At 30.8% G+C, this 27,960-nt stretch overlaps 3 protein-coding genes across 3 annotated transcripts in view; 1 reads left to right on the top strand and 2 right to left on the bottom strand.

The window, feature by feature from the left end:
* Positions 1-2,651: 2,651 nt before the first annotated feature.
* On the bottom strand, positions 2,652-3,478 carry LOC129914338 (dynein light chain Tctex-type). Its single transcript, XM_055993534.1, has one exon. It carries the CDS (start codon positions 3,311-3,313, stop codon positions 2,978-2,980), a length of 336 nt encoding a protein of 111 aa, XP_055849509.1. The 5' UTR covers positions 3,314-3,478; the 3' UTR covers positions 2,652-2,977.
* A 3,148-nt stretch (positions 3,479-6,626) lies between these two features.
* On the top strand, positions 6,627-12,285 carry LOC129916338 (uncharacterized). The gene is made up of 2 exons (XM_055996202.1): positions 6,627-7,076; positions 11,882-12,285. Exons 1-2 carry the CDS (start codon positions 6,639-6,641, stop codon positions 12,176-12,178), a joined length of 735 nt encoding a protein of 244 aa, XP_055852177.1. The 5' UTR covers positions 6,627-6,638; the 3' UTR covers positions 12,179-12,285.
* Positions 12,286-25,347: 13,062 nt separating this feature from the next.
* Positions 25,348-27,960, bottom strand: part of LOC129913830 (transcription factor Sox-9-A) — a 62,994-nt gene continuing 60,381 nt past the window's right edge. The window contains exon 3 of the mRNA XM_055992717.1: positions 25,348-27,197. Within this exon, the coding sequence (XP_055848692.1) occupies positions 25,598-27,197 (1,600 nt within the window). The 3' untranslated portion in view covers positions 25,348-25,597. The remainder of the gene's footprint in view (positions 27,198-27,960) is intronic.

The raw sequence follows: 27,960 nt of genomic DNA, 5'->3' as shown, positions 1-27,960 counted from the left end.
ACAGCCATAACTTCGAGGTCGTAAAGGTCTTCGTTCACCTACGCTCCGCTATAAATACAGACAACAACACCAGCACTGGAATCAAACGAAGGATTACCCTTGCCAACCACAGCTTCTTTGGTTTGAGAAGGCAATTGGCCAACTAAGACCTCTCACGCGCAACTAAAATGTCTAAACAAGACTCTTATCTTATGGTGCAGAGGCTAGGTTATGTGGAGCGCTCCGAGTCGAAAAGTTTTCGCTTACAATCCAAATGAACGGTTCAATAGAAAGAGACCTCGAAGTAGGGGTTAGGGTACCTCAATCACTTGGTGTGTGAAACTCGAAGCAGCTTGCTAAGAATATAACTGGATTGAGAAGCTTGTTAGTTGAGGCCCGAATCCAAAGTGAATTTTTGCTTCACCCTAAGGCGTTGCGTTGGTCAAAATTGAGATATATCATGTATGAACATCTCACCCAATAGGCTTGTGAGAATCACATTTAGTTTCTTAATTAATTAAAGGTGAACGATGTTGGGCCTCTCTAACTGGTGATAGCATAATATATATTAACAGCAAAACCGAATTTCACCGACTCATGTCAAGGCACCCCTCACTTCTTGCTTTGTTCTTCCGGTAATGTCAATTAGGGCTATTGTGAATACAAAATTTGCTCGTAATGTTTTCCATGTAACCATCGGAAGTTATTGGTATCAGCAATTAATTTTTCACGGGTATTTAGCTGTCATTTCATAGGAATTTTTGTTCCCTGGAAATAAATTCTGAGGGAAATAGTATAACTCTCTTGTTGATTGACGATATCGTGGGCACAACGCCAAAACCACGAATCTGCAAATTTGTAGTTTCGAGAAAAACGGCTTTAAAGTTTTGGAAACTCATGCAATCTTATGGAAACTCGTGCAACGTAAATTGATATTTTAGGCTTCTAAACAACAGATGGAGGATTGGGGTCGATGCATTGAATAGAGGTACCGATAACAAGTTAAATGACGCATTAAAGTGAAAATGGCCAAAAATGCAGATTCGCGGTTTTGGCTTTGTGCCGACGATATGTTCTAATATCATCGGCATAACCCAGAAGTTAAACGAACTTTTTTAATTGTCACTGATGCTGACTTGTAAGCTGCGCCCATTTTCTTGAACTTATAGATGCTAGAAGTTCCATTAAAACGCTTCGTTTGTCGTCAAAATTACGATAATCAAAAGCTTCGGTGATAAGTGGTGTGTTCTTGCCAATTTTATCTGCAGACACTTTTAAGAGGAAAGTACCCGTCCCAGCTGTTTACTCAACCTAGCTTTTGGAAGATGGATACATTATACATCCATACATATTTGGTTGTCTGTTTTCACCGTTTAGCAGTTTCATGAGGTGTTATTCCCATATCTTAAGCACCGTCTATAATTCTGGTCCCAATATTGGCAGGATTCTATTCTAGACTAGTATCTTTTTGTAGATCGCTACACTCTATGATAGAATTTTTAAATGCTACTTCTGCCATATCATCTTTCAATAGACTGCAATAATTTGTTTTTGAGTTTTAAATTGAAGCGTTGAAATGAAGAAGGGGTTATTTGCCAAATTTGTAGTTTTGAGTAATCGTCGTTTAAAGTTTTTGGTTAACTACTTTTTGTATGGAAATGAGATAGACCGAGAGCCCACAACAAATTTTGGGAGTGGAGGTATAACCAAAATGTGAGTATGCAGTTTTATAGCCTTATGAATACTTATAACGAATTCAAAAATCTGGCAGCTTTTAATGGTTTTCGGGGGATTAAAACGAGAATCACGCACACATGTTCACACTTAAGACGTCAAAGTAATGGAATATGTTATTGTTTGTTCTTCATTTCTGAATATTGAGATTTTTTACTATTCCAAACTATAAATTATATTGAAATAAAGTAAAGAAAACAAAAATAAACGATAACTTTTTATGGAATAGACAAATTAAACAAAATAAAACTTGCATCAGGGGTTCGCATTATATGGCATTTCACAAATACAAAGAAACCCAAACTTCAGAATCAAAAAGAAGTAGGTATCCAAGTTTTTTCCCGATCGGACAGTCCCAGACCATTCTAAGAATTACCAAACGAAAATGCTATAAGTTGTAACTTGACGCCTTTATCCGCTGGAAAAAATAAAAATGTTCAAAAATGTCATTTACAGCTTCTTCTTCTCAACGCTACGCTTCATTTGTAAATCATAATAAGCAAAACAAAATTGAACTCGAAGTAAATTGATGATTTTCAAAGAACATTTTGTATGGATATGTTTTGGCCATACTTTTCCTATCCCCCACATTCTCTTTTGTTTCCCCAAGTATTCAACTTAAAGACGTCAGAGCGCAATATCAATATTTCTTTTACCACCCACACCCTCCTCTCATGTCTTTAAATTAAAAACAAAAACACTTTTACTTTGTAATAAAAGCCTGTCAGGTTTATTTGGAACTGGATTGCACTTGAACCACCTTCACCAACCCTCTGCCTGCAACAATATTCAAGGTTACCACAGCAATATACTTTTTAGCCAACAAGAAAGCAAAATTATAATCAACCTGCTGCCTACGAACAGCCTACCCAACTTCCAAGCCAACACAAACAAAAAAAATCGATGACTCAATAAATTACAGAAGAAAAAAAAGAATAAACATTTTGCAGTCATGATGCATTTTATCAATTTTATTTTTATTTAATTCAGGGATTTTTCAAATTTTAATTTTCTTGTTTAATTGTAATATCGACACGAAAAAAGGCAACTTCAAGTATATTCAAAAAAGCTTTTGAGTCAATATTCTTCTGTTAATCAAATTGAAATGGAATTCCCGAAATAGATAAAAATTGTCGGAATTCTCTGGAAATATGGAAATTTTGGATACCAAGATTTTTTTAATCAATTTTATAATTTAATTTACAAATTAAACAAAAAAAAAAAGTACATAATTCAATCAAAAAAGAAGAAGTCTAAAACCTCTTTAAACAGCCAATCCAAAGACGGAAACAATGCAATACATTGTCTTGTTTTCCCAGCGGACAGTGCACGAGCCATCTGTGTCGTTGTTCCAGAAACAAGAACTGGCTGTATGCAATCCGGCGCCATTCTTTTGCATTATCATCGAAGTGACAATGTATTTGTAAGGTTTCTGTTCCTTGGTCAAGACACTGAGACAATTTTCAACGACCAAGCTGGTCCAGTTGTTGACTTTGTCGTGCTGGTAGGCGTTACCGCCGATTGTTTGCTCGATGGCTTCCTTGATGATTTTGCTTACATCATCCACAACGAATTGGTTTTCTTCGCGAACGTCTTCCATTTTTTTAATTAGTTACAAAGAGGAGTAATGTAATTTTAAATAATTTATGTGGAAACTTATTTTCTTGGTTGAGCTATGAGTTGGAATTTGGAAAGTTCTCTGGAACGGATTTTGCTTGCAGCTGTTTCGTTGCTTTTTTTGTGTGAAGAAAATTTTATGAGTAGTTTTTTTGATGAAATTTCTCCGTGATGACATTTGGCATTTTTTTCATGTTTAAACAAATTTGTTTTATTTTTTATTTTTTTACACAGGGATGTAAATGAGGGCAAATGAAAATGGAAGTGTTCAGTATTAGTCGTGTTCATTTGAGTGTGTTTTAATTGTTATATTTTTAGCTGATTTTTCGTCAAGCTTCGAATAGATCGAGAGCCCACAGTTTATCACAGTACACATAAGAAGTTAATAGCCTTTTCACACCAAGCCAAAAACGCGGTTTTTGCGAAAAACCCTAAAAACCTACATATATCAAAACACAAGTTTTTCCGTATACATTTTTCATAAACCACAAGTTTTCGTAAAACACAAGTTTTTGATTAAACTCGCCAAAAACCTGAAAATGAAAACATTCAACTCCAAATGAAATAATCAAACCCACAGTATGTGTACTGTGAATCAAACCAACCTTTTGAGGAATTCAGCAACAATTCAGCAGACAAATAAAAAGAACTGACAGCAGACAAAAAAAAGAACTGACAGGCAAAGATAACTACTTGTTTTACAAATGCGGTTTGTTGATTTTTTTTATTATAATCAAATTTCTTTTTTATTTCTTTTATTAATTATAGAAAATGGCAGAGCAGAAAAAATAAACAAAACAAAAAAAAATGTGGGGGACCAAAGATGAAGAGTTCCTGTTGGAACTTTGGGCTGAAAAGGAGCCACAGCTCAAAGGCTAGACATCAAAATGTCTAAAGAATTTGAGAGGCGGCCAATATATTATTCTCTGAAAGAAATTAAAATGAAACTACACAATTTAACGACCAAATAAATAAAATTATATTTAAACTGTCAGAGTTCATTTTATTTGATCAATTTTGTGAGCTCAAGCTGATTTAAACAACAAAAATTAAATCTCATCGAAAACTTGACATTTGGATGTCAAAAAATTTTAAACGTCAAACAAAAACCTGTAAATTTGTGGTGTGAACGCTTTTCAGGTTTTTGAAAACTTTTTGCCATAAACCGCGTTTTTGGGTTTGGTGTGAAAAGGCTATAATATATTCCGAACGTTGTCAAATTTTGTTTGTCAAAAATGGGCACCAATCCCCAACTAGCACAACAGCTTCTATAAATTGAGATCCCACAGGTACTACTTTTTATACAGCTTGTATTGAGCTTGCTTCAGAATTTAATTGCTTATAGAAGTTCGAACTTGTTTAACAACTTCTAATAAGTTGTTTAAATACTGTTAAAGAAACTTAAACGAAAAAAGTTTGTTTTCGGAAAAGCCTGCTTAGTGAGTTTATAGGAGCTTTACAGAAATTACCAAGATTAGTATTTGATTTTTGGTTTTGATATTGAATAATCTAGCTCGGACACTTTTTGGTTTTGATATTGAATAATTTAGCTCAGACATTTTTTTGACATTTCTGCTATTTGAACTGATTAAGTTTTTGATTTCATTAATGAATATACTAGGATGGCCGAGTGGGTTGAGTGGCGGACTGCCACCAAGTAGGTACGAAGTTCGATTCCTGGGTGCGGTAAAAAAAATTATATTCTTTTAAAATTATTATCAATAGATATACTTAAAACTAATGGAATAATATATATAATTTCAGGTCAAAAGATAAAATTCATGATTTAAAATAAAATAAAAACCAGTTAAAAAAGAATTTTTTTTTGTTTTTGTAGTTGTTTCTTTAATTTCGATAAGACATGTATTAAAGAGCTATACAAGCTCTTCCGAAGCTATCTGTCAAGTCTCAAAGCTTCGGTAGAGCTTCGGTAAAGCTTCGTTTAAACTTCTTATAGAGGGTCAAACTTGTATAACGTTCTCCTTTTTTCATGCCCAACAACCTTACTAAAGTTTTAAAAAAGCTGAAATGTAGCTTTTGTAATACCTTAACCGAAGCTGAAATGTTAGTTGGGTCTGTCAGAATTTTTATATTTCAATTGCAATAAACAGGAAATTTGTTTTTGTTTTAATTTTTAAAATGTCACGGAAAATGGTCAATAATTGTTAAAAAAAATTAGTGGTGTGAGTAGTTTTTCGGTTTTTGTGTGTTTTTTCGGTAATTTAAAACAATTAATAATTATAGCCTGGTACGCTGCTCGCGCTAAATTTTAGCCAAGATAAAATTCCCATACAAGTTATGGATAATTTGTATGTGATCCATTTTAGCTCGGCTAAAAATTTTCGATAATTAGTATGGGAGCTAAAATTTAGCGCGAGCAGCGTACCAGGCTTATGGTAGCTGACTTTGGTCGCCAAATTGTGTTGTTGTTTGACAATTTGGCAACCAATGTCAGTTTGGAAGATATTACCTTTTTATGTGTACTTTTTTACTATCCCAATTGATCCTATATGGATCAAGTGGCTCTTAGTGCCAGTTGTACAATAGTGGATCAGCCTTGGTTCATTAATTTAACCCACCGATTTCGGCGGATTAGCTGCGGTTCAAAGTCGGTTCAAGCATGAAGACGTGGTTCACACGAGTCGAAAAGCTTCGCCACACTGCAAAAATCGACTCGTGAAAAGTTGGCATTAGCTTAGAATCGCAGTGAACAGGAAATTTGTTTTTGTTTTAACTTATAAAATGTTATTTGAAAAATTTATAAATAGAAAAAAAAAAAGACACAAATAATGTGCTTTTTTGTCAGAAAATTATCAAATATTGTTAGAAAATTAGTTGTGTGCGTGGTTTATCCGGTTTTTTGTGCGTTTTTTGTCGGTGATTTAAAATTGAAAAAATTGACAAGGTCCCAAATTTTGTCAAATTTGACGATCAAATTTTGAGAACGTGTTGAAGATATTACCTTAGGGCCTGGCTACACAGTGTTGTACCCAATCACGTTGCGATTCACATTTTCTAGGAACAAACGTCAAAAAGAGGAAAATCTTCACCCCCTCTTGCCTACAACCCGACTGGTTAGGCGATTGAAAAATCACCGTGTAGCCCGGCACTTATGTTGTGTACTGTGGTCTGTGTGAGCACGGATTTTTCTGCCTCCGTTCGTTTTTTTTTTTTCAAAACATGTTCACGAACCGGGTATCGTTCATGCCTAGTGGAGGCGTCCTGTTACTCGGTGGAACACGCCTAATATGAACAACATCCCTGTTCTCATTTGACATTTGTTTATATGAAAAATATTTTGTTGAAAAATGAAAATCACAAAAGAAAAAACAAAACAATCACACAAAAATCAAAAAATGCCCTCTGCAATAAATCGAGAATTTTGGATTGAATTTTTTGAATTATTTAAACAATTTCCAGAAATTTGGAATGTTAAAAGTGAAAAATATAAAAATCGTTGGCTCAAACAAAATGCATTTGCTAGTTTACTAGCAAAATATCAAGAATTAGATCCAAATGCAACCGAAGTAATTTTGAAGAAAAAAATTAATAATCTTCGTAGTTGCTACTGTCGCGAATTAAAAAAAGTAAACAATAGTTTAAGATCTGCTCGTGGAACTGAAGATATTTATAAACCAAGTTTGTGGTATTATGATAAACTTGATTTTCTCAACGATCACGAAGAGAAGTACAATAATGGCGGCGTCTTGTCGTTGAAAGCTGAACAAAGTTTTGCTGGTTCACATGTACGTATACATTTATATATCAATAAAACAGGTGTATATAATCGTCCCAGGAGATAGAAAAGAAAGGAAAATGGCTAATTGGATTGGCAGATTGCTTATTACAACCTTTGTATTGAAACTAACTTAATCAAGTCCAAGCCGTTTTCTGTTTCATATAGATACAGAGTGATTAGCCTACTAGGCTTGGTCTTCATTCTTCTTCCAAACTTTCTAGGCTATTGATTATATCTTACAGAAACGAACCACGACGTTTTTAGAAAATTTCCCATCCCCCCTGAACGGGGGGAGATAGACCCCTTCTTCTATAATAAACGATTATTGTATTAGACCCCTCTACAAAAAAGCTCATTGAAGTTAGTCCCCCGGAATTTTTTTTGTATTTTCAAATTTTTTTTTTGTTGTAATTTATTGTTGGTTCGTGTTCGTTTATTCAAATCTTTTGTCCGTTACTTGTTCCTTAATAAAAAATTTAATAATGTTTTATCTTGAAGTTAGCTTCCTTGAATAGAAACTTGTACTTTTTATTATCAAGCATAGTATAGTCATTCTAGACATTGACTCGTTACACTTCTATACTGATGGTTCAAAAACCATGGTATATTGTCGGAAAAACTGAATCTCAGTCTTTTCTTCCGCCTACCAGATCAATGTAGCGTGTTCCAAGCGGAAATTCTGGCGATTAAGGAGGTTCTCTCTTGGCTCAGAGAAAACCCAATATCTAATACGGATATTCGGATCTTCTCGGACAGCCAATCAGCTATTAAATCCAAACAAGGAACAATCGTTTCTAGAGAAATATTTTGGTTTCGTGCTATCAAGTAGGGATGAGGATTTAGAAGCTGTTCGTAGCACTAAAATCAACGAAACACCCCAAAACCACAATAAGAACCTATTAACAAAATGTGCATTTCAGTTAATAGGTAGGGAAAAATCTAACAAGAAAAAAGAAACTTCATCTAGGTTTTTAGTTTTCATGCAGTTTTGAAAAGAGAGGTTTATTTTGAGATATTTAAAAAAACGCGTTACTATCAATCGGCCCTATTCTGCTATTCGATTCACGTGAAAGTCTAAAATAAAGAGCCTTTAAATGACCGTTAAAATTAAATCTAAGCAATTTTTTTTTCCTTAGAATTTCTTAGATAGCGGGACACATCGCTTTGCTTTCGAAAAGTTGAGATTTTTCAAAGCCTGTTTAAAGTGATTAAGGAATTAAATCTTTCGATTCACGTGAATCGAATAGCAGAATAAGGCTGAATATTTCGAAAACGATTTGTTGCACAGCAAATTTGTGGATTGTTTCGGTTTGAAAATACAATTATAATTCTTTCGCCCATATCTTATTTTCTCATGGGATTTATACTTTCAGAGTTACACCACCGTAAAGTGCGTGTTTTTTTTTGTGTTTTTAACTTCCGTAAAAGTTATGTTAGAAAAAATTAAAAGTAACCAACCCCAACTCTTGTAGTATAGCCCATTAAGAAAAGATAGACACTTTATTTAATCAAAACATTATGTTGAAAGATAAAATATTTTCTTTTCTCCGTTACATGATCAATATCTATAAATGCTCAAAGGATAAAAGTTATTCTTTAGTTTTTTACAATATTTTAATTTTAAATTTTTTTAAAAGGATACATACCTACATTTAATAAGTTATCTACAAAAAATTACTGCTTAATACAAATTTTCAAATTCGATTTCCTTTTCAAGTTGTAGACGAAACAAACAAAAAGTAACAGAAAGAGTCGAAAATATTGATCGTTATAAAAATGATCATATCTTTATAACTTATCCATAGATTTTGAAGAAAATTATCTTGTTATCATTACCAGAGTAGTAGAGTAACTAAAGCAAATTATTAGGGAAGGGAACCCGGCCGAACAGCTCTGATTTTGACGATTTTTTTTTTCAAACGTAGGTAATTCAAAATACTTTAAAACCTATAGATTAAAAATTGCCGGTGTTGCCGTATTGTTTTTTAAAATTAAATTTTTTTTAACAAAACCATTTTTTTTGCTTAAATTTCATAAAACAAATGATAGCAAAAGATTTCCTAGGTAATTTAAGGAAAATATATAAAAAGCAGTAAGGGACAATCTTCCATCGTTTAAGCGATAAATGCAATTTTCTAACATTCTGACCTCAAACACAAAAACAATATTTTGAAAACAACGGCAACACCTACAATATTTTAAAATACATTTTTAAAAAGCCAGAAGCTCATTCTTATCTCTTAAATTTAAATCCACTAAATTTAATCAAGACTTTTTGAAAAAATGGTCCTCAAACTCAGAATTAAAAAAATGTTATTAAAAAAAATTTAAAATGACTTTTTTCCAAACTTTTTCTAATAAAATATGAATTTATTTAAAAAAAATGTTTGGCCATAAATATTATCAGTTGAATTCCGAAGCAGAAAAAGTAATATATATCACACTTTTGAAAAAAAAAAAAATTAAAAATTACTTCAAATTCAATGTGTTTTTTTTTTGATAAAAAAGGAATTTTTGCATTGATTTTCTCAAAGATTTTGGCAAATAAGAACTTTAAACTTTTGCTATTTAACTTTCAACAATAAAGCTATTGAATAATTAAAAAATAACTTTATATTTAAATGTTGAACTTTATAAAAAAAAATAAGTTAAATTTTTTTTCAAAACTTCTATTAAAAAAAGTTCTTCGAAAATGAAATACTTTTTATTTTTTTTCATTAACTGTAATACATATTGACATTTCCTTTTATAATTTGAAATCATAATAAATGCGGCCAAAAAAAAATTGAAAATAAATGCATTTTATATTACGACCAAGTTTAAAAAACGACATGTTAAAATTTTTTCAATAATTTTTTTTTTTCAAAAATCTGAGTTCAATTACCATTCTTTCAAAAGCCGTTCATTCAATTAACTTAATTTTAATTTTACATATATGACTAAGCTTCTAGCTTTTAAAAAAATTTATATTTGAATATTGTAGGTGTTGCCGTTGTGTTCAAATATTTTTTTTTGTGTTTGAAGTCAATTAATAAGAAAATTGCATCTATCGCTTGAACTATGGAAGATTGTCCCTCACTCCCTTATATTTTTTTTCCTTGAATTTCCTAGACAATCTTTTGGCATCAATTAATTTATGAAATTTAAGAAAAATTTTTGAAAAAAATTTGTTTTTGTTCACAAAAATCTTCAATTAAATTTAAAAAATCAAAACGGCAACACCGGCAATTTTTAATCTATAGACTTTAAAGTATTTTTAATTACCGACGTTTGAAAAAAAAGATCATCAAAATCTAAGCTGTTCGGCCGGGTTCCCTAACATTGCCAATTTTTGAGCTTTAGTTACTCCACTAATATAAATATGAGGATTCGAAAGATTTGTATTTTTTATTTCATTAAAAAAATTTTTTCTCAAAAAATTACAATCAATTAAAATCAAAAAACGTTTGAATATACAAAATAAAAGTAGCAAAAAGTACGAATTTCTATTTGAGGGGGCTAATTCAAGGATGAAAATTTATTTTATTATTTATTAATAAACAAAGAACCAACAAAAGATTTAAGTAATCGATCATTGAAGAACAATCAACGAACAATGAATTACAACTAAAAAAAAATTGAAAATACAAAATAAAATGTTTCTTTTTTACTTGAGTAAAACTAAAAATACGAAAAAAAAGATAGGTTCAAATGGCCATACTTTAGTTAATTTTCAATGAAAAAATTTAATAAGCCCAGCATTTTTGAAATTTAATCTTCTTTATTTTTTTAGAGCAATGCTCATGTCTATCTCAGCCCAAAAAAAGATACCTGCAACCAAAAAGGCAAAATCGCATTATTTGATTCTTTTTTAACGACTTTTTGGTATGGAATTTTTACTTGCTCTATAGGGCAAGTATTGGTTTCGTGTAGAAAAAAAAAATTGAGGTTTTAATCAAAACCAACATTACGATGATGGAGAAGATCAAAAAAGTGGTTTTCGTCATGCCGTCCGTCGGTCTGTGCGTCTGTGCGTCCATCTGTACATCGAGCTAGGGCCTAAACGGGTGGATGGATTTGCTTGAAACTTGGTACAGATGATTTTTACGTAATTCCCTAGGTCCGTTTTTTTTATTTTTTTAATATCTCCAATTTAACGCATATCTCCCATATAACGTTTTCGAGGTATTTCAAATTTCTCGAAAACGGCTCTAACGATTTCGTTTAAATTTGGTGTGCGCAGTACTCTTATTGATTCCAACAAAACTGCGTTTTTAGTTTTTCTCAAAAAATGCCAAGAGCGGAAATATGGCGTTGCCGTTTTTCAAAAATTGACTTGTTTTTTAAGTCCATATATTTCATCAAAGCATAAGTCAATTTTTTCAAAATTTACAGACATCATAGGTATTGAAGTGTAAAATGTAAAAAAAAATTAAAAAAAAAATTTTTTCAAAAAATTTTTAAAAAATTGAATTTTTTTAACTTTCGATTTTTTTTTTGTTTTTATTTTTTTTTCTTCACAAAATCTTAAATTTCCAATAGATATTTAAAATAAAGATGCTTTGAACTACAAGAGCAAGTACGTGCGACCCAGTCGTGCATTATATTTTTTTTCAATTTTTAAAAAAACATTATTCTGATAGGAAATTTAATTCTCTCCAAAAAGTTTTAAATGCAATATATCAAAAAATTTGTTTTGTTTACGAGATATATTAAAAAATAAAGCAAAAACAAAACTTTCAACCATGTTTTTCACTTCACCTTTCCAAATACCTAAAAAAAAAAGAAATAACTAAAGAATTCATGTTTTTTTTTTTATTAATTTTATTTTAGAACAACACACCAGGTCCTCTAATGCCTCCAAATGCCAAACGAAAAAAAGCCGAGCCCAAACTATACAAGGATGAGGCTGAGGTCCATGCAGCCAGTTGGGCAGCTTTCTTCAGAAAATTGGACTCTAAACAGCAACTTTTTGCAAACAAAACAATTACAGAGGTACTGTTCCAAGCATCTATGGGCAAATTGAATGAGCATTCTCACAGATTATTTGAAATGAATGTTGTTGATATGCAAAACACTTCGGTTACAACAAATTTCTCAAACTATCCAGTATATCATCATAATTCATAACGCAATACATAATTATTATTATATTTTATTCATAAAATCAGATTTTTCATTAGCAATGTAAATACATACAAAAATTTAATTATAAATAAAAAAGAAATAAAAAATTATTGTGTTTTTTTTTTTAATTTCAAATTACTTTACTGATAAGTAAAGAGCCCACAGCAAATTTTGGAAGTAGAGGTATAACCAAAATGTGAGTATGCAGTTTTATAGCCTTATGCCTTCTAATAACATATTCGAAAGTCTGGTAGCTTTAAATCACGTCTTTATATAATTTTCGGGTTTTAAATAACTCGAGTTTTCCAATTAATGTGAGTAGGCTAAGGAAGCAAAAATTCACATTCTGAATTTTCACAAAGACTCAATACCTCAATCTCGGTGATACGACAAATAGAAACCAAGATATATGTAAGCTTTTTTAACTAATGTCGTTTTCGATTGGTTTCACTCAAGAATTGACTCATTCTGAAATCGAATGGAACAGGTCAAATCGCTTCCACTCAATTCTATTTTTTCTTATTTGTCTGAAATTTCAATTGTCAAATATTTGTATTTTTTTTTTTCTTGCAAACCAAAGTTATGGTGTTAATTGGAAAATTATGAATTATTATTCGAAGAAAATGGTAATTTATCCATTAATGTATCCATTTTTGATTTGTAATTAATTTAAATTTCAGAAAACAATTAATTGTTGAATGAAAAACAAAAAATACTGATTGAGTGTTTTTATTTTGACATTTGAGTGAATTCTGATTTGAATTCTGTTTTGAAATCAAGAAGAGAATTTTTATTCTGAGAAGCGTTCTGCCTGTCAAACTCGGGCGAATAAAACACTTTCAGAAGGCTTCTGAATGATTCCGGACGCTTCCGGAGAGCCAATCGAAAACGCCATAAGCATATCAACTCTCTTCTTGGAGAGTTTTGAGTTCAAAATAACTTATATCGTCAAGATTGATGTCTTCAGGCTTAGGGAAAATGACAGAGCATCAGTTCTTCTGTTAAAGAATATGAAATAGTGTGAATTTAGCCTACTTATATGAACTCACATTTTCAACCCCCTGAAAATAATACAAAGCCGCGATTTAAAGCTGCCAGACTTTTGAATTCGTTATAAGAACGTATAAGGCTATAAAACTGCATACTTCTCATTTTGGTTATACCTCCACTCCCAAAATTTGCTGTGGGCTCTTAGACTATGAATTAAATTCTTTTAAAAATTTTAGCTCCGTGAAGCCAGAACTGCGACCTTAAATTTTTTTTAACCAAACTTGTCTTATTCGTTTGTCCACCTTTCCCCTTCAAAAAAATTTTAGAGCAAAAATTCTTTTTTTTATAGGAAGTCTGAAAAATGGAAAATCGTCTAAAACCAATTGCAATTGTTTGTCCACCTTGAATTCTATATACATTATACCAAATATTATCATTTTTCTATCCTCTGTTTAGGACCAATTAAAAAAAAAAACACAAATTTTGCATTTTTTTCGAAAATTCAAACTGCTGTCGTTTGTCCACCTGGAGTTCTTTAGATATAACAAAAATCATCGTTTGTCCAATCTCCGTTTAGGAGATATTCAAAAAACAATTTTTTATAGCAACTCTTACAAAATATATTTTTTTCTAAAATCCCCAAAAATTATTTTTTTTTCAAGGATTCAAACGGCCGGCCTCTAGAAATGGATACAAACAAATTCATCGTTTGTCCACCCTACTAATTTTCAAAATTCCCAACAAAAGTTACGCATACACCACAGTGTATCTACAGAGAATTTCAAAATCTCCAAAAATTACTTTTTTTTAATTTAATTTAAAATGTATGTCCAATTATAGGAACAAACAAAATTCGTGATTTTTGATAAGCTGTTTCTCAGTGAAAAATAATAATCGTATCGTGACAAAACAAAAAGCTTCATTTTTCTTGTTCACGAATTTAGTTTGTTGCTATAATTTTTTGGGCACTGCATTAAGTTCATATAAATAGTTTAAGAAAATTTTGTTTTCAGATTTTATGGGACTTTGAATTTTTCAGTACAAAAGTTTCTTTTTTGAATATCTCCTAAACGTAGGGTGGAAAAACCACGAGTTTTTGTTTGTATCCATTTCTCGAGGTGGACAAACGATTGCCGTTTGAATTTTTGAAAAAAAAGTAGGTAGTTTTTTTTTGGGATTTTGAAATATTCAGTAGGAACACTGTGTTGTATTTTGAATCTCAAAAGTTCAGTCTTCCTCTAAAATTTTTTGAAGGGTTGAAAAACATGGACAAAAGGTGGAAAAACGAAAACAAGTTTGGTCCAAAAATTTTGAGGTCGCAGTTCCGGCTTGTTCCTATATTTTTTCTATAATGTTGTTGAGTAAAGATGAGTTGAATACAAGCGTTTTTAACTATGGGAGGGTGGTCTATCTACCCCCCCGTTTAGGAGGGAGAGGCAATTTCATACAAAATTACTCAAAGTAAAAAAAAGCACGACTGGCGTCCAGAGTGAGTCGTTTTTATCTCGTTTTAGTACAAACGACTTACGTAATAGGGGTGAATAAAAAGTTTCTCCTCCTTCATTCGGAAGCAGATATTTTCGAATCAAAGTCCCGAAACAAGTTTTAGTTTACAGATCACAGTGAACGGGCCTATGCAGCTAAAAAAATTACAAAATTTATTTTTTTTCGATTTTCGAAAATTATCCAAGGGGTACCCCTTGTGTCTAAAAAAAAGAAATTTTCAAAAAGTGTACCCAAATTCATCGAATGAGATATCAAAAAGAAAGGACTTTTGAGACTCTATTCATATTTGAAAACCAAAAGTTTGTTAGATTTCGGGTTGCTGCTCATATATGTAAATGGTTCTCAAACTATTATTCATCAAAATTAAATCGTTTGATTTACCACTGAAAAATAGAACATTCATAAAACTTTTCTTCTTTCTCAAAAGAAATTGTACAACATAATCCATTAAAGCAGAAACCAGAAAGTCTTTCAAATCAAAAATTGACATGTTTACACCACATTGTTAAAATATATTTTTTCCCAGTAGGTGTGAATTTAACTTTAATGGTTTTCCATTTGAATAACTTTAGACCACATCAAGAAACAAGAATGTATTTGCAGTCAACCATAACATTTTTGGCTAACCTCAACATTTCACCAGCTTCTCGCCTCCTTTCTCCTCCGACAAGTAGATTCACATTAATAAAATAGTTTCCCATCTCGGAAATAGTTCTCACACCAAATTGATTGGTTAAGTGAACAAGTTGGTTAGGTTTAACCATAAAGAACGTAACAATACCGTCAATTTGGTAAAACTTTTTTTTTTGTGGGAGAAAAGTAAAATATTGTACATTTGCGTTTTGACAGAATTGTTGACACTATCAATTAGTACAACTCGGGTTAATTTGACCGGCAAATGATGGCAATCGCGTTTGTTAAGTAACTATGGTTATTGGTTATAGTCCCCCCCGCAAAAAATGAGAGCGATGGAGTCTTAATTCTGTTGGGTAAAGGTAAATAATTAAGCTTGCAATTATTATAGACGAAATTCTTTGTTACGCGCAAGGCATGGGTGTAAATATTATTATGCTGTGTGTTTGGAATTTTTTCTAATTTAGTTCGTGTTTGTAGTTGACGATTGCGATACTTGTTTGCGTGTTAACAATTTATAGCATGTTAATTGTGACAATTGAGAGGTTTAGGCAGTTTATTTAACTGACAAAATATTTATGTACCTTTTAGTTAGGATTAGGATCAAATAAAGAACGTGTGAGTCAGAAAAAATAAGAAATGCTTTTTTTAAAAATTTGTTTTATTTAGCTTCAATTGGTTGCTAATTGAAGTCGATAAGTTGAAGGCAGGGCCGAACTTAAATTGAATGAAAGATATTTGAATTTTTATTCAACTTTAAAATAACTTTATGGATTATGATAATCTAAATATGTAAATGTTTTTATTTGGTAATTAAATGGTGGTATTCATGACTAGAAAACAAAGGCTTATGTTTAAAAAATTCCCATCGAAATTGAGTTAAAAAAATTAAAAATTACTTCAAATTCAATATGTTTTTTTTTTGATAAAAAAGGAATTTTTGCATTGATTTTCTCAAAGATTTTGGCAAATAAGAACTTTAAACTTTTGCTATTTAACTTTCAACAATAAGGCTATTGAATAAATAAAAAATAATTTTATATTTAAATGTTGAACTTTATAAAAAAAAATAAGTTAAATTTTTTTTCAAAACTTCTATTAAAAAAAGTTCTTCGAAAATGAAATACATTTTAATTTTTTTTAAAAATCTGAGTTCAAATACTACTCTTTCAAAAGCCCTTCATTCAATTAACTTAATTTAATTTTTACAAATGTGAATAAGCTTTTTAAAAACGTATATTTAAATATTGTAGGTGTTGCCGTTGTGTTCAAATATTTTTTTTTGTGTTTGAAGTTAATTAATAAGAAAATTGCATCTATCGCTTGAACGATAGAAGATTGTCCCTCACTCCCATATATTTTTTTTCCTTGAATTTCCTGAACAATCTTTTGGCATCAATTAATTTATGAAATTTTAGAAAAAAATTAAAAAAAAAATTTTTTTTGTTCACAAAAATCTTCAATTAAATTTAAAAAACCAAAACGGCAACACCGGCAATTTTTAATCTATAGACCTTAAAGTATTTTTAATTACCGACGTTTGGAAAAAAAGATCATTAAAATCTAATATTGCCAATTTTTGAGCTTTAGTTACTCCACTAGTTTATGCAAGCAAAGTATTTTTTCTGCATTTCGTAGTTTTTATGTACAATTTTGCTTATTTTCAAAAAAAGCCGAACTTTCAACATTAACTACCAATTATTGGTGTCATTTATTACCAATATGGTGTAGGTACTATTTCGATGAAGCAATTTATTAAAAAATTATGTTACAAGCTTCGAAAGAAGAAAAATATAGTTTTTACAGCTTTTGTGTTATCTTTGTTAGTTTGTAACAGATGTCACATGGGGCTACAAGGGGTTAATGCTTATTCCTACGAATAAAAGTTTTTGTTTATATTGACATTTATTCTACTGGTAGTCTAACTGACGATTAAAAAATCAGGGCCTAAGAGAATAATAACAGATATCTACTATTTATTCATTTATGGACAAATGGACTCGACCCTATAAAATATTCTAAACACCTCATATATCAATGTAACCTTGATATATATTAACACCCACCAATGTTTCATGCGTTAAATTTCGACTGACCACTACGCAATGGAAATGGCCAATTTTCTATAAATGTCAACTGGTTTCATTATTTGCTTTCTTAACCCAACGAAAATATATTTATGAAAAAAATATTACTCATACACCACAGTGACCGTTTATGTTTTAGCTTTAAAAAAGCAGCGTAGCAGAAATTTTAATCCGGATTTCTTAAAAGTTTTCGCTGAATTGAATTAAGTAATTCTCTGCATGTTTATTAACATTCGATACTTTTGAATCTTGTATTCAAGTAATCACTCATCATTGCTTTGTAGCTGAAATTGAAAAGGCCAACAAATATTGCTCATGTGTGATGTCTAGCATCTTAAGTATAGCAGTAAATTTTCTAAGTTGGTTCCTGTAACAAGGGGAACCAAAGTTGCTAAGAAATTTAGCCTGGTTATATATATGTAGGTACCTATCATGTCCCTTGATATCGAGTACGTCATGCACCACCACTTCCTCAATATAATAAACAATTGCATGCCCTTCCCAGTTGTTTTTTTTTTTTACTTTTATTTCACTATTGCAATAAGAACACAACATTTTAACATAACTGAATGTTGCTGGGGAGATTGTTGCATATAAAAGAGATTAAGAGAAACAACTTCACAACGCCCAAGCTTTTTACAACTCTTTAAATATTTGCTGAAAAGCTTTTACTCAAAAAGGACATTTTAACAGTATAAGAGAACTTAACAAAAATGTTATTTGTCAAAAAAAAAGAATCCTGAATGGTTATATGCATTTTTGCTTTAGTTTCATTCTTCAGAGGGCCATTAGATTTCTTTAAAAAAAAAGCTTCAATGCAGTCCATATTCGTCATAACAAGGCTGAAAATAGCAACACTGTCAGAGTAATTGTAATTATGTCTTCACTGCAATATTCTTTCCTTCCATCTTATAGTCGAAGCAATTTAAAAAAAAAAAGATTGCTTTAATGAGCGCCTGTCATAACAATAAAGATTTCTAGCATTGTTAAGACTTCTTGGAATAGAATTGCTACCCATCATCGCTATCGGATGGTTGAAATCTTTATTAGTGAAGTAATTGGCAATTAGTATTTAAATCTCAACTGTTATTGAAATTGGACGAACAAAGCTTACAAACATCATGCCTACATATTGAAATACATAATTGTGTATTGTATTTAAGTGTTATGTGTTTGTTTTTGGTTTTGTTTTTTTCTGTTTTTAGATTATTCTCTTTTAAAATCGATTGTATTATATATAGACCAGGGTCGATAATTTTTGAAACCAAAAAAAATCATAGTAGAATGAAACCCATTAGAAAAGGAGGTGAATATGATGAAAATTAAAGGAAAAATAAATTACGGGCGAGCCGAGTTCGGGAAGTGGGTGGGTTGAGTTTTTAATGGTAAAAAATGGTATATCTCGATTTCCGGCAAAACTACAAATCCTATAGAAAAAAGTTGTATGGCAAAGTTGTAGGTAATAAAAAGATCTACAACTTTTGTATCAACAATTTTTTCACATAACCTCAAAATTTATGTGAAAAATTCAAAAAACCGAGTTTTTGGTTTTTTATTTTTATCTTTTTCAAAAACAAAAATTTTTCTACGAAATTTGGTGAAAACTTACCTTATTATGTCTCAAATACACTGTAATTTATTTGATTTAAAATATTAATTTGTTCACCTTATTTTGACTTAATACCAAAAAAACACCCTAATTTTCAATCGAAAATTCACGTGTCAAAATATCAGCTTTTTTCAAAAAGTCGGTGGATATTTCGTTCGTTAAAATGTCTATTTTCTGATGGTGTAAAAAACATTTTACATTAGTATACTATAGAACATGTTCTAGTAAAATTAAAAAAATGAAAAAAGCTTGAATTCGAAAAAAAGTTTTTATCATTGTTTACAATTTTGGCCTATTTATTCAAATTTACACTTTAATTACTCAAACAACGTAAGATTTCATGTAACATTGATTAATCTTACGTTTTTTGAGTAATTAAAGTGTAAATTTGAATAAATAGGCCAAAATTGTAAACAATGATAAAAACTTTTTTTCGAATTCAAGCTTTTTTCATTTTTTTAATTTTACTAGAACATGTTCTATAGTATACTAATGTAAAATGTTTTTTACACCATCAGAAAATAGACATTTTAACGAACGAAATATCCACCGACTTTTTGAAAAAAGCTGATATTTTGACACGTGAATTTTCGATTGAAAATTAGGGTGTTTTTTTGGTATTAAGTCAAAATAAGGTGAACAAATTAATATTTTAAATCAAATAAATTACAGTGTATTTGAGACATAATAAGGTAAGTTTTCACCAAATTTCGTAGAAAAATTTTTGTTTTTGAAAAAGATAAAAAAAAAACCAAAAACTCGGTTTTTTGAATTTTTCACATAAATTTTGAGGTTATGTGAAAAAATTGTTGATATAAAAGTTGTAGATCTTTTTATTACCTACAACTTTGCCGTACAACTTTTTTCTATAGGATTTGTAGTTTTGCCGGAAATCGAGATATACCATTTTTTACCATTAAAAACTCAACCCACCCACTTCCCGAACTCGGCTCGCCCGTAATTTATTTTTCCTTTCATTCTTATCATATTCCCCTCCTTTTCCAATGGGTTTCATCCTACTATGATTTTTTTGTACTTTTTAATGTTTTTGAAGGCATCGGCACTGGTCTAATATGTATAATTGACCAACAAAAATTTAGTGGTTCTTGTCTAAATAATAAGTATGTACTTGCATTATTAAAATAATAGCTATTCATTTTGGCTAATAGGGATTTTCACAGGATTGTGATGCTTGTGCTTCGTAAAATGAGATATAATTTTTGTGTATACACAAACATCATTATATTGAGATAAGCAAAACTTATATGTTAGGCGATATAATAGTTAGTTTTTATATGAACAAAAAAAAAACAATCAAATAAATGCACGATTAGGTCGCACATACTTGCTCTTATACAAAAGTTTGCTAAGAATATTTACGCTTTTTATAAAAGAAATTTAATAAAATTAAAAAAAAAATAATAATATGATATTTTTTAAGAATTAAATCTTAAATATCTTTATAAATGGTTTTAATTTTCCAATCAAATATGTAATTAATATTCTAACAAAGAATTTAAAAAAAAAAAATAAAATAAAAATTGTTGGGGTCACTTTAAAAAAAAAGTATTTTTATATACATAGGTACATATAAAAAAAAATTATGTGTGCAATTCATACGTGGTAGAAGTGAAATCTTAAAAAATTATTTTTCTTACAAAAAAAAAAAAATCGAAAAAATATACCTTTTTTTTTATTCCATCACCTTTAAATCCGTATTTATTATTTGACAACCTATAATAAATTTTATATTAGGTATCTGAAAGCTTATTATTTCACCTTATATATGTCGCTTCAATAATATTTCTACCATGACTACAAAAAAGTAAGAACTTTTCAAAGCTAACAATGTCGAAATTTCAAACTGAGATAATGGTACTCCCTACATCGGTGGCTAGTCATCGGCAATAGATCTCCACATCACAAGTGTTTTGAGGTATTTTTCAAGTAGAGCACTTACTGTTATGTGTGATATATCCAATGAGAGGTAATATTATCATGGTGCGTATTAGATTTAATAAAATTTGTATGTGCTCTAGATCAAAAGATATAACGAGTTAAGAAAAAAAACATATTTTTACCGTTATCTCAGGATTTTGAATCTGAAATTAATTGAAGTTTAGCAAATTTATAGTTTATTTAATTACCTATCTACAGTATAAATTTCATTCATCTATGTATCTATTAAAACAAAAAAGTTATAATCAATTGATTTTTGCTCTCGCTTTTTCTTTTTTTTCTTTTCAAAACAAAATATTTGGTATATTCTATTAAAAAAAATATTATCGAAACAAAATTGTCATATGTTATGTTATTAAATTCATTGGTTTGTTTAGAAAAATTGACTTTTCAAACAAAAAATATTTTTTTTTAAATTCGAAAAGACAGTTATGTCATGTTGGGTTGTTTTCTCGAGTTGTATTTTTTTTTTTTTGCAAATCTTTAAGTTGTCCAGAGTACCTAAAATAATTTCGCAATATAAAATAAATAGGATTGAATAAAGCCGTTTGCATTTCAGCCATTATACTACACTATACTATACTACATTATACTATTCTGAAGAATAGCTAATCCAATTTTGGATAACCAAATATGCAAACCTAGACAAAAAATAATATGATAATATACATATATGTACCTATATAGAATTTAAAATTGACCTTCAAATTATGTCAGTAAAAATATTTTGAAGTATCCACTGCAAAAAAATACCAGTTCCTGTTACACATTTTTACACTTGTAGGCCGACTCATTTCTAATTTGATGGAGAGTTAATTTTGGTCAACTTTGAATTAGAAGGCGTTTATGTTTTGGTTTAATCGTAAACCATAGGTGGTGCAAAATAAAATGCCCGATCCAGCCAGCTCTTAGTATTCAAGGTACTATTAAGACTGTAAATGTACATGAAAATGAAATAACACTAAATTCCTTTTTGAAAAAAAAAACACTTTACGAAATCGAGCTCCAAAACAATCACGAAACCTTTTTAAGAAAAAAAAAAAATTGTCAAAAACGTTTAAAAAACTTGTTTTTTATAGATTCGGATTTTGTAGCAATGAATTATTCCTTAACTCCTAAAACCAAAATTAAAAAAAAAAAATTAGTGTTCCGTTTTCGATCATTTTCAAAATCCAAAAGTTAACTTTTTTACCAAATTATATAGGTATTTGATTTATAATTGCAGATTAGGCCTTTCAGTATCCATATCTACCTACGGGAACCCTGTATAATTTCATGTTGTTTTCAGTGTAAAATTATATTAGACTTTAGTATTAAGTTTCCAATGAAACACGGCTTTTATCGCAAATAAAATGGACAAGCAATACATAAATTGTTTGTTTTTTGCAATCTAATAAACAAACAGTTTTTGTTAAATAAGATCACTTTTCAATTAATACTCCAATAATAATAAGAAGAAGAAAGAATCAATTTTTTGATTTTTTTTTAAATACAGGGGTTAATTTTGATCAGGAGTGTATTTGACTATTTTTGTTTCTGTTCAATTGTGCTACAGTGCGAGTAAACAATTGGAAGAGTTTTTTACATTTTCAAACTGATTTCCGGGAACGCAAAAAATCATCTGAATTTCAGATGACATTAATAGCTGCGTTCCTTTGGAAATATTTATTTACTTTTTAGTACTTAAAGCTGCTTTGAACTACTTTTTCAGTATAGCAAAAGTAATTCAAAGTAGTTTTAAGTACTAAAAAGTAGATAAATATTTCCAAAGGAACGCAGCTTATGAAGAATCTACTTTTTTTCTTTACTTGGATTGACTTTAAAAAAAGGACATTTAATTTTCAAGGATAATAAAAATAGTTCAAGTGATTGTAAAAAAAGAGTTTTTTATTAATATTTTCAGTTAGATCACTTCAGTATTTGTAAAAATTATTTTGTTGGATTCATAAAATCCCGTTCTGCTATCCACTTATGTACTATGTTAAATTTTTCTTTGGTCCCCAACTTCATGAATTTTTTTTTTATTTCCTCATTTATTTTTATTTTTGCATTTCTGCACATAAACATGCTGAGGAAGAACATAAAATTATATTAATTACATATGCATTCTAATATCATCTAATATATCTAATATAACACCGCAACAAATGCCTAAACACAAAGATATATACACTGAAAATAATAAATTTCGTAAAATTACGAAAATCGTTTCATACACTACATTTTCGTTGGCCCAACGAAACTTTCCTTGGCTCAACGAAAATATGTAATTTTTCGTAATATGAAAAACGGGAGCGGGTCATAATTCTGCTTGTCAAAATTCTGTACGACAAAATTCTGTGGGGTCAAAATACTGTAATACCATAATTCTGTACGTCATTATACTGTGCGCGTCATTATATAGTGCGCGCGCACTTTTTTACATTATCAAAACGATATTTTTTTACAGCATTTTTACAGAATTTTGATTTACAGAATTTTGATGTACAGAATTTTGAAATACAATATTTTGACCAACCAGAATTTTGCTGTACAGAATTTTGACTTTCAGAATTTTGTTCGTACAGCATTTTGCACATACAGAATTTTGACATACAGTATTTTGGCATACAGTATTTTGAATACAGAATTTCGCAACATACAGAATTTCGACACCAACCAATGAAAAACTTCATCAATTAATGAAAACGTTTCATACACTTTTTCTAGCTTTTTAGTGCCAAAAAATCCAATTTAATGAAAAGATTCATCAATTAACGAAAATTTTCATACTCATTTTAAAGAATAAAAATAAGAGTTTTTTCCTTACTTTATCAAAGTTTTAATTAAGTAACGAAAAAATTCATTAACTTATGAAATTCAACATTAACTAACGAAAATCTTCATCTTACCAACTTAACCAACACAAACACACCCATCTGAATTTTGAGATGCAAATTTCCACCTGAAAATAGTAACTAAATGCCACCCAACTTTTTATGACATCTGACCAATCAGAGCCTCTGAAAATTTAGTTCTTAAGTTCAGGTAACCTGCGTTGAACGCGGGGGATGTGAATGTTCAAGCAGTTTATTCATATTTAAACTCAATTAAACACTGACACTTACTCCTGTCTTGATATGAAGCGGAAACCCTAGCATTTTTTGTTTAATTTGAAATTACATTAAACATTACAAAATCACTCGAAGCGGGAGAAGCAACGAGTGTTATAATTTTGTCCTATCTGCTTTGAGTTAATAATTATTAACTCAAATCTGATAAAATAATTTTTCAATTTTCCCAAAAACCAGAAGACATAGAAACATATAGTTTTCACGGTTCGATAAGGAATCAATTGAGGCAGTTTTCTGTTTAAGTAATTTATTTACTAAAATTCACAGTCTGGACAAAATAGTATAAAATGAGTTTTAAAAAAATTTTTTTCCCCTATTTTTAACTTTGAAATCGATTATTTTAAAAACTATTGGGAATATTATATTGATTTAAAAATTAAAATCAAATGCACAATTTTGCCTTTTGGAAATGGTATCATTTATTACTGTAAGTGTTGCCGTTGTTTTTTAATAATTTTTTTTTATTTTGATAATTTTTTTTTAGAAAAATGCCCCTCCCACCTAAACGGGGGGAGATAGACCCCCCTCCCAAAGAAAAAAATGTTTGTATTGAGCTCCTCTACAAAAACTCTTCATCAAATCCTGGCGCCCAACTTATCCTACAACGTGCCAAAACAACATTTTTGTTCTATACCTAAAAGTTCGAATTTCTGTATCTGGGTTGAAATCGAAAAATTTTTTTTTCTAAGCCAATTTTGAAGTGATTTTCATAAAAAATACCTCGATCAATTGGGAAATAGATATAGTTTTAGAATATATTTTTTAAATAGCATGTTGTTTTGAAAACATATGCTTTAAATTGATGCGGAAGTTGGGCAAATGACAAAAAAAATTGAATTTTTGAACTTTGACATCTTATAAATTCTAAGTGGTTTAACCGAGTTACATGTTTTATACATTGTTATAAAGGTATATTTATCTTCTATCAGAAACTGTAAAAAAAATGGGTAAAAAATTGTCGACGCTAGAATTTTTTCAATGGGTGAAGGTCCAAAAAACCGTTTTTTGCCCGTAACTCCAGATTTTGGGGGTGTTAGGGGATTTTCAAATACCGTTTCGTATTCAGTGCGACTAGCTCTACAAAACCTGATAGGTCTCCGCCCGCGTATATTTTAAAACCTCATTTTTGTAACACCGTGTAATTTAAACCAAAAACTTACCTATCTCTTTGACCAAAATTCAAAATAAATAAAAAACTCAAACTATTTTTATATAATTAACTAATTTTATTTCTTAAAATTTTTTTTTTTTTATACTTATCTTATACTTATCTACTGTCTATATACACTATATTATTTAAATTGAATCTTAAAGATAAACAAGCTTAACCAGGATACATAAAAAAAATAAAAAAAAAATAATAATATTGTTTACCAACTCAATCTGGTAAATTATTAACTTACTTATAGTGACTGTATACAGTTTTATCGAGTTAAGGAATTCACATGCCACCATAATTGAATTCTGTTTCGCATCACTCTCGAATATGGCTTCAGAATTAATCGAATCCCAAATCCCCACCTTGCTATGGATTCACATAGTTTCCCCAAAGGTTATGATATTGATAGGAAGAGGAACCAGTAACCGAAGTTGCTGGTGAAACAACAGTATCCTGGTAATAGCAGTTTCCTCCTGGCATATTGAGAGATACTCCTGTCGACGTTGTTCTAATGGGACTTCCTTGTCCGCTGGGTGAGTGTGAATGTAGTCTATCGAGCGGTTGTAACTCTAACAGAGACTCAACTTCATTTTTGTAAGTCATGATACCGCCCAAAGTTTCCACGCAACTACTGGAAGTGGTGATGGTCGCGGATGCGTTATGATGAGACTTGGGGGAAATGGATGAAGAGGGCGACGAAGCAGACACCGGTGTAGCACACATGTGACCTTGCGGCAGACCATCCAAATATTGGTCGATTTCTTTGGGATCGATGTCGGCATCTACGATAGATGGCGCCAAATAGTTGTGGACCATTTGATGATGATGGTGCTGGTGGTGGTTGGTATGCAAATAATTAAGGGACGCAATCGAGTGTGGCGACGTGGTTGATGTTCCATAGGACGCTGTTAGATCATGTTGCTGTTGCTGATGATGGATGACGGGGTTTTGTTCTGGCTGAGATTGAGAATTTGATGACTGAGACTGAACGTGCTGTGGCTGCAAATAGTGATGAATGGCATATGTCCTACCGCCACCGCCACTATTATGGTGAGAAGAAGACGAATCCATTCCCAGAGACTGATGCTGATGATGATGATGATAACTGATGCCAGCAGCCGCCAAGACATCACTATTTCTAGGAAATTCTAAGCTATTGCTGACATATTGTGGATGATGATGGTCGGATGCACTCAGCGCATAATGTTCGGGCGAATTGTGTTCATTTTTGGCTAATGATGATGAAGCTGACGACGACGACGATGCAAGTGACAGTGACATAACAAGAGGCGGTGGTGGTGGTGTTCCTATAGATCGATGAAGGACACTACCAATTGTTGTGTATGGAGTGGCTGGAGGAGTCAAAGGATTTGCTTCGCCCACTGATTGCCTAGAACTGGACGTTGTTGAGCATGGCGAGTCCATTTGGCGGACGTAATCGAATTTGCGAAACGATTCGTTGCTTTCGGTTAGGGACTTCAAAAGGGAATCGTGATGATGGTGGTGGTGGTCGGTTGTGCCATTTGCATGGCTGTATTGTGTTAATAGATTGCCATCACCGCAACCAGTGTTTGTGTAATCCATCTCTGTTGATTGGTTTACAGGAGGAGCTGCTGCTAGTCGAGGAGTGCTGGTAGTTGTTGTATCTGTGCTAAGGAATTGTCCTCGGCAGTTGAAGCGGTTGTTCTTATTGATAGGATCGATGAATGACTTAAGCTCGTTAGTAATTCTGCGGCTGGAATTACTCTTTTGATTATTGTTTGTCTTTGAATTGCATTGCGATGTTTTCATATCTGTTGTTGATGGAGATGATGGTATTGCTGATGAGTTGGTAGAATTGGGTGTAGTCGATTTTGACTTTTTTCGTCGTGGTTGGTATTTGTAGTCGGGATGTTCTTGTTTGTGTGTAAGGCGGAGTTTCTCGGCGAATTCAATAAATGGTTTCTTGTCACTGTCCTTGAGGTTTCTGAAAAGGAACAAAAAAAAACTAATTAATTAATCAAATAAGGAGATTGTTGAAAATTTTAAATTGGCAAGTTTAAATCAATCTTAAGTATCTAACAAATTTACTGATTCGCCTTTCAATAACACGTATAAATGGCATGGAAAACAACTTTTTTAACTTCTATATCATAGCAACGTTGGTTTTGATTAAAATATACAACATTATTTTTCGACACAAAACAAAAATACTTGCCCAAATATTTTAGAGCTTGTCAAAAAGGTACGCATACACCACAGTGAACGTTTTTTATCATATTAAAAAAAATCATAAGGAGTTTAATATTACGGATCGCTGATCTAACAACAAATCCAGTTGGCACTTATTGATAACTCATCACCGATAATTTAAATTATATGTACATATATAGCTGGTCATTTGAAATATAAGAAGTGGGGTTCTAGTATCTAGCAGATATTGCAGCATTTTTTTTACAACAAAAACTTATTAAATAATTTTAGTCGAGTTTATAAAAATCAAGACAGGCAATACGAAAGTCCTCAGAAACAGCTTAGATTTTGGTGAATTTGTTACTAATGATACAGGTAGGTATACTATAAGGGAGGGAACGTATCAAAAAACCTGTGTATTTCGAGCTGGAGCTCAAACCACTGAACCAATTTCATTCAATTTACTAAATAAGTATTTGGTGTGATGCCCAAGAGGGGAATTGAAGGGTCAAGTTCAAAAACCAAATATCTCCACTTTTTGAGGAAAAATGATTTTC

The sequence above is a fragment of the Episyrphus balteatus genome, chromosome 3 (genome assembly GCF_945859705.1).
Source record: "Episyrphus balteatus chromosome 3, idEpiBalt1.1, whole genome shotgun sequence".
Taxonomy (NCBI): Eukaryota; Metazoa; Arthropoda; class Insecta; order Diptera; family Syrphidae; genus Episyrphus; species Episyrphus balteatus.
Note: the sequence above shows the minus strand (reverse complement) of the source record. Positions and strands in the feature narration are given on the sequence as shown.

What these genes read in the sequence shown, in the direction of transcription:
- LOC129914338 (XM_055993534.1), bottom strand. Translation starts at nt 3,313, where the DNA reads ATGGAAGACGTTCGCGAAGAAAACCAATTCGTTGTGGATGATGTAAGC.
- LOC129916338 (XM_055996202.1), top strand. Translation starts at nt 6,639, where the DNA reads ATGAAAATCACAAAAGAAAAAACAAAACAATCACACAAAAATCAAAAA. An exon ending in AAAGTTTTGCTGGTTCACAT is followed by an intron (nt 7,077 to 11,881) that starts GTACGTATACAT and finishes ATTTTATTTTAG; the next exon opens with AACAACACACCAGGTCCTCT.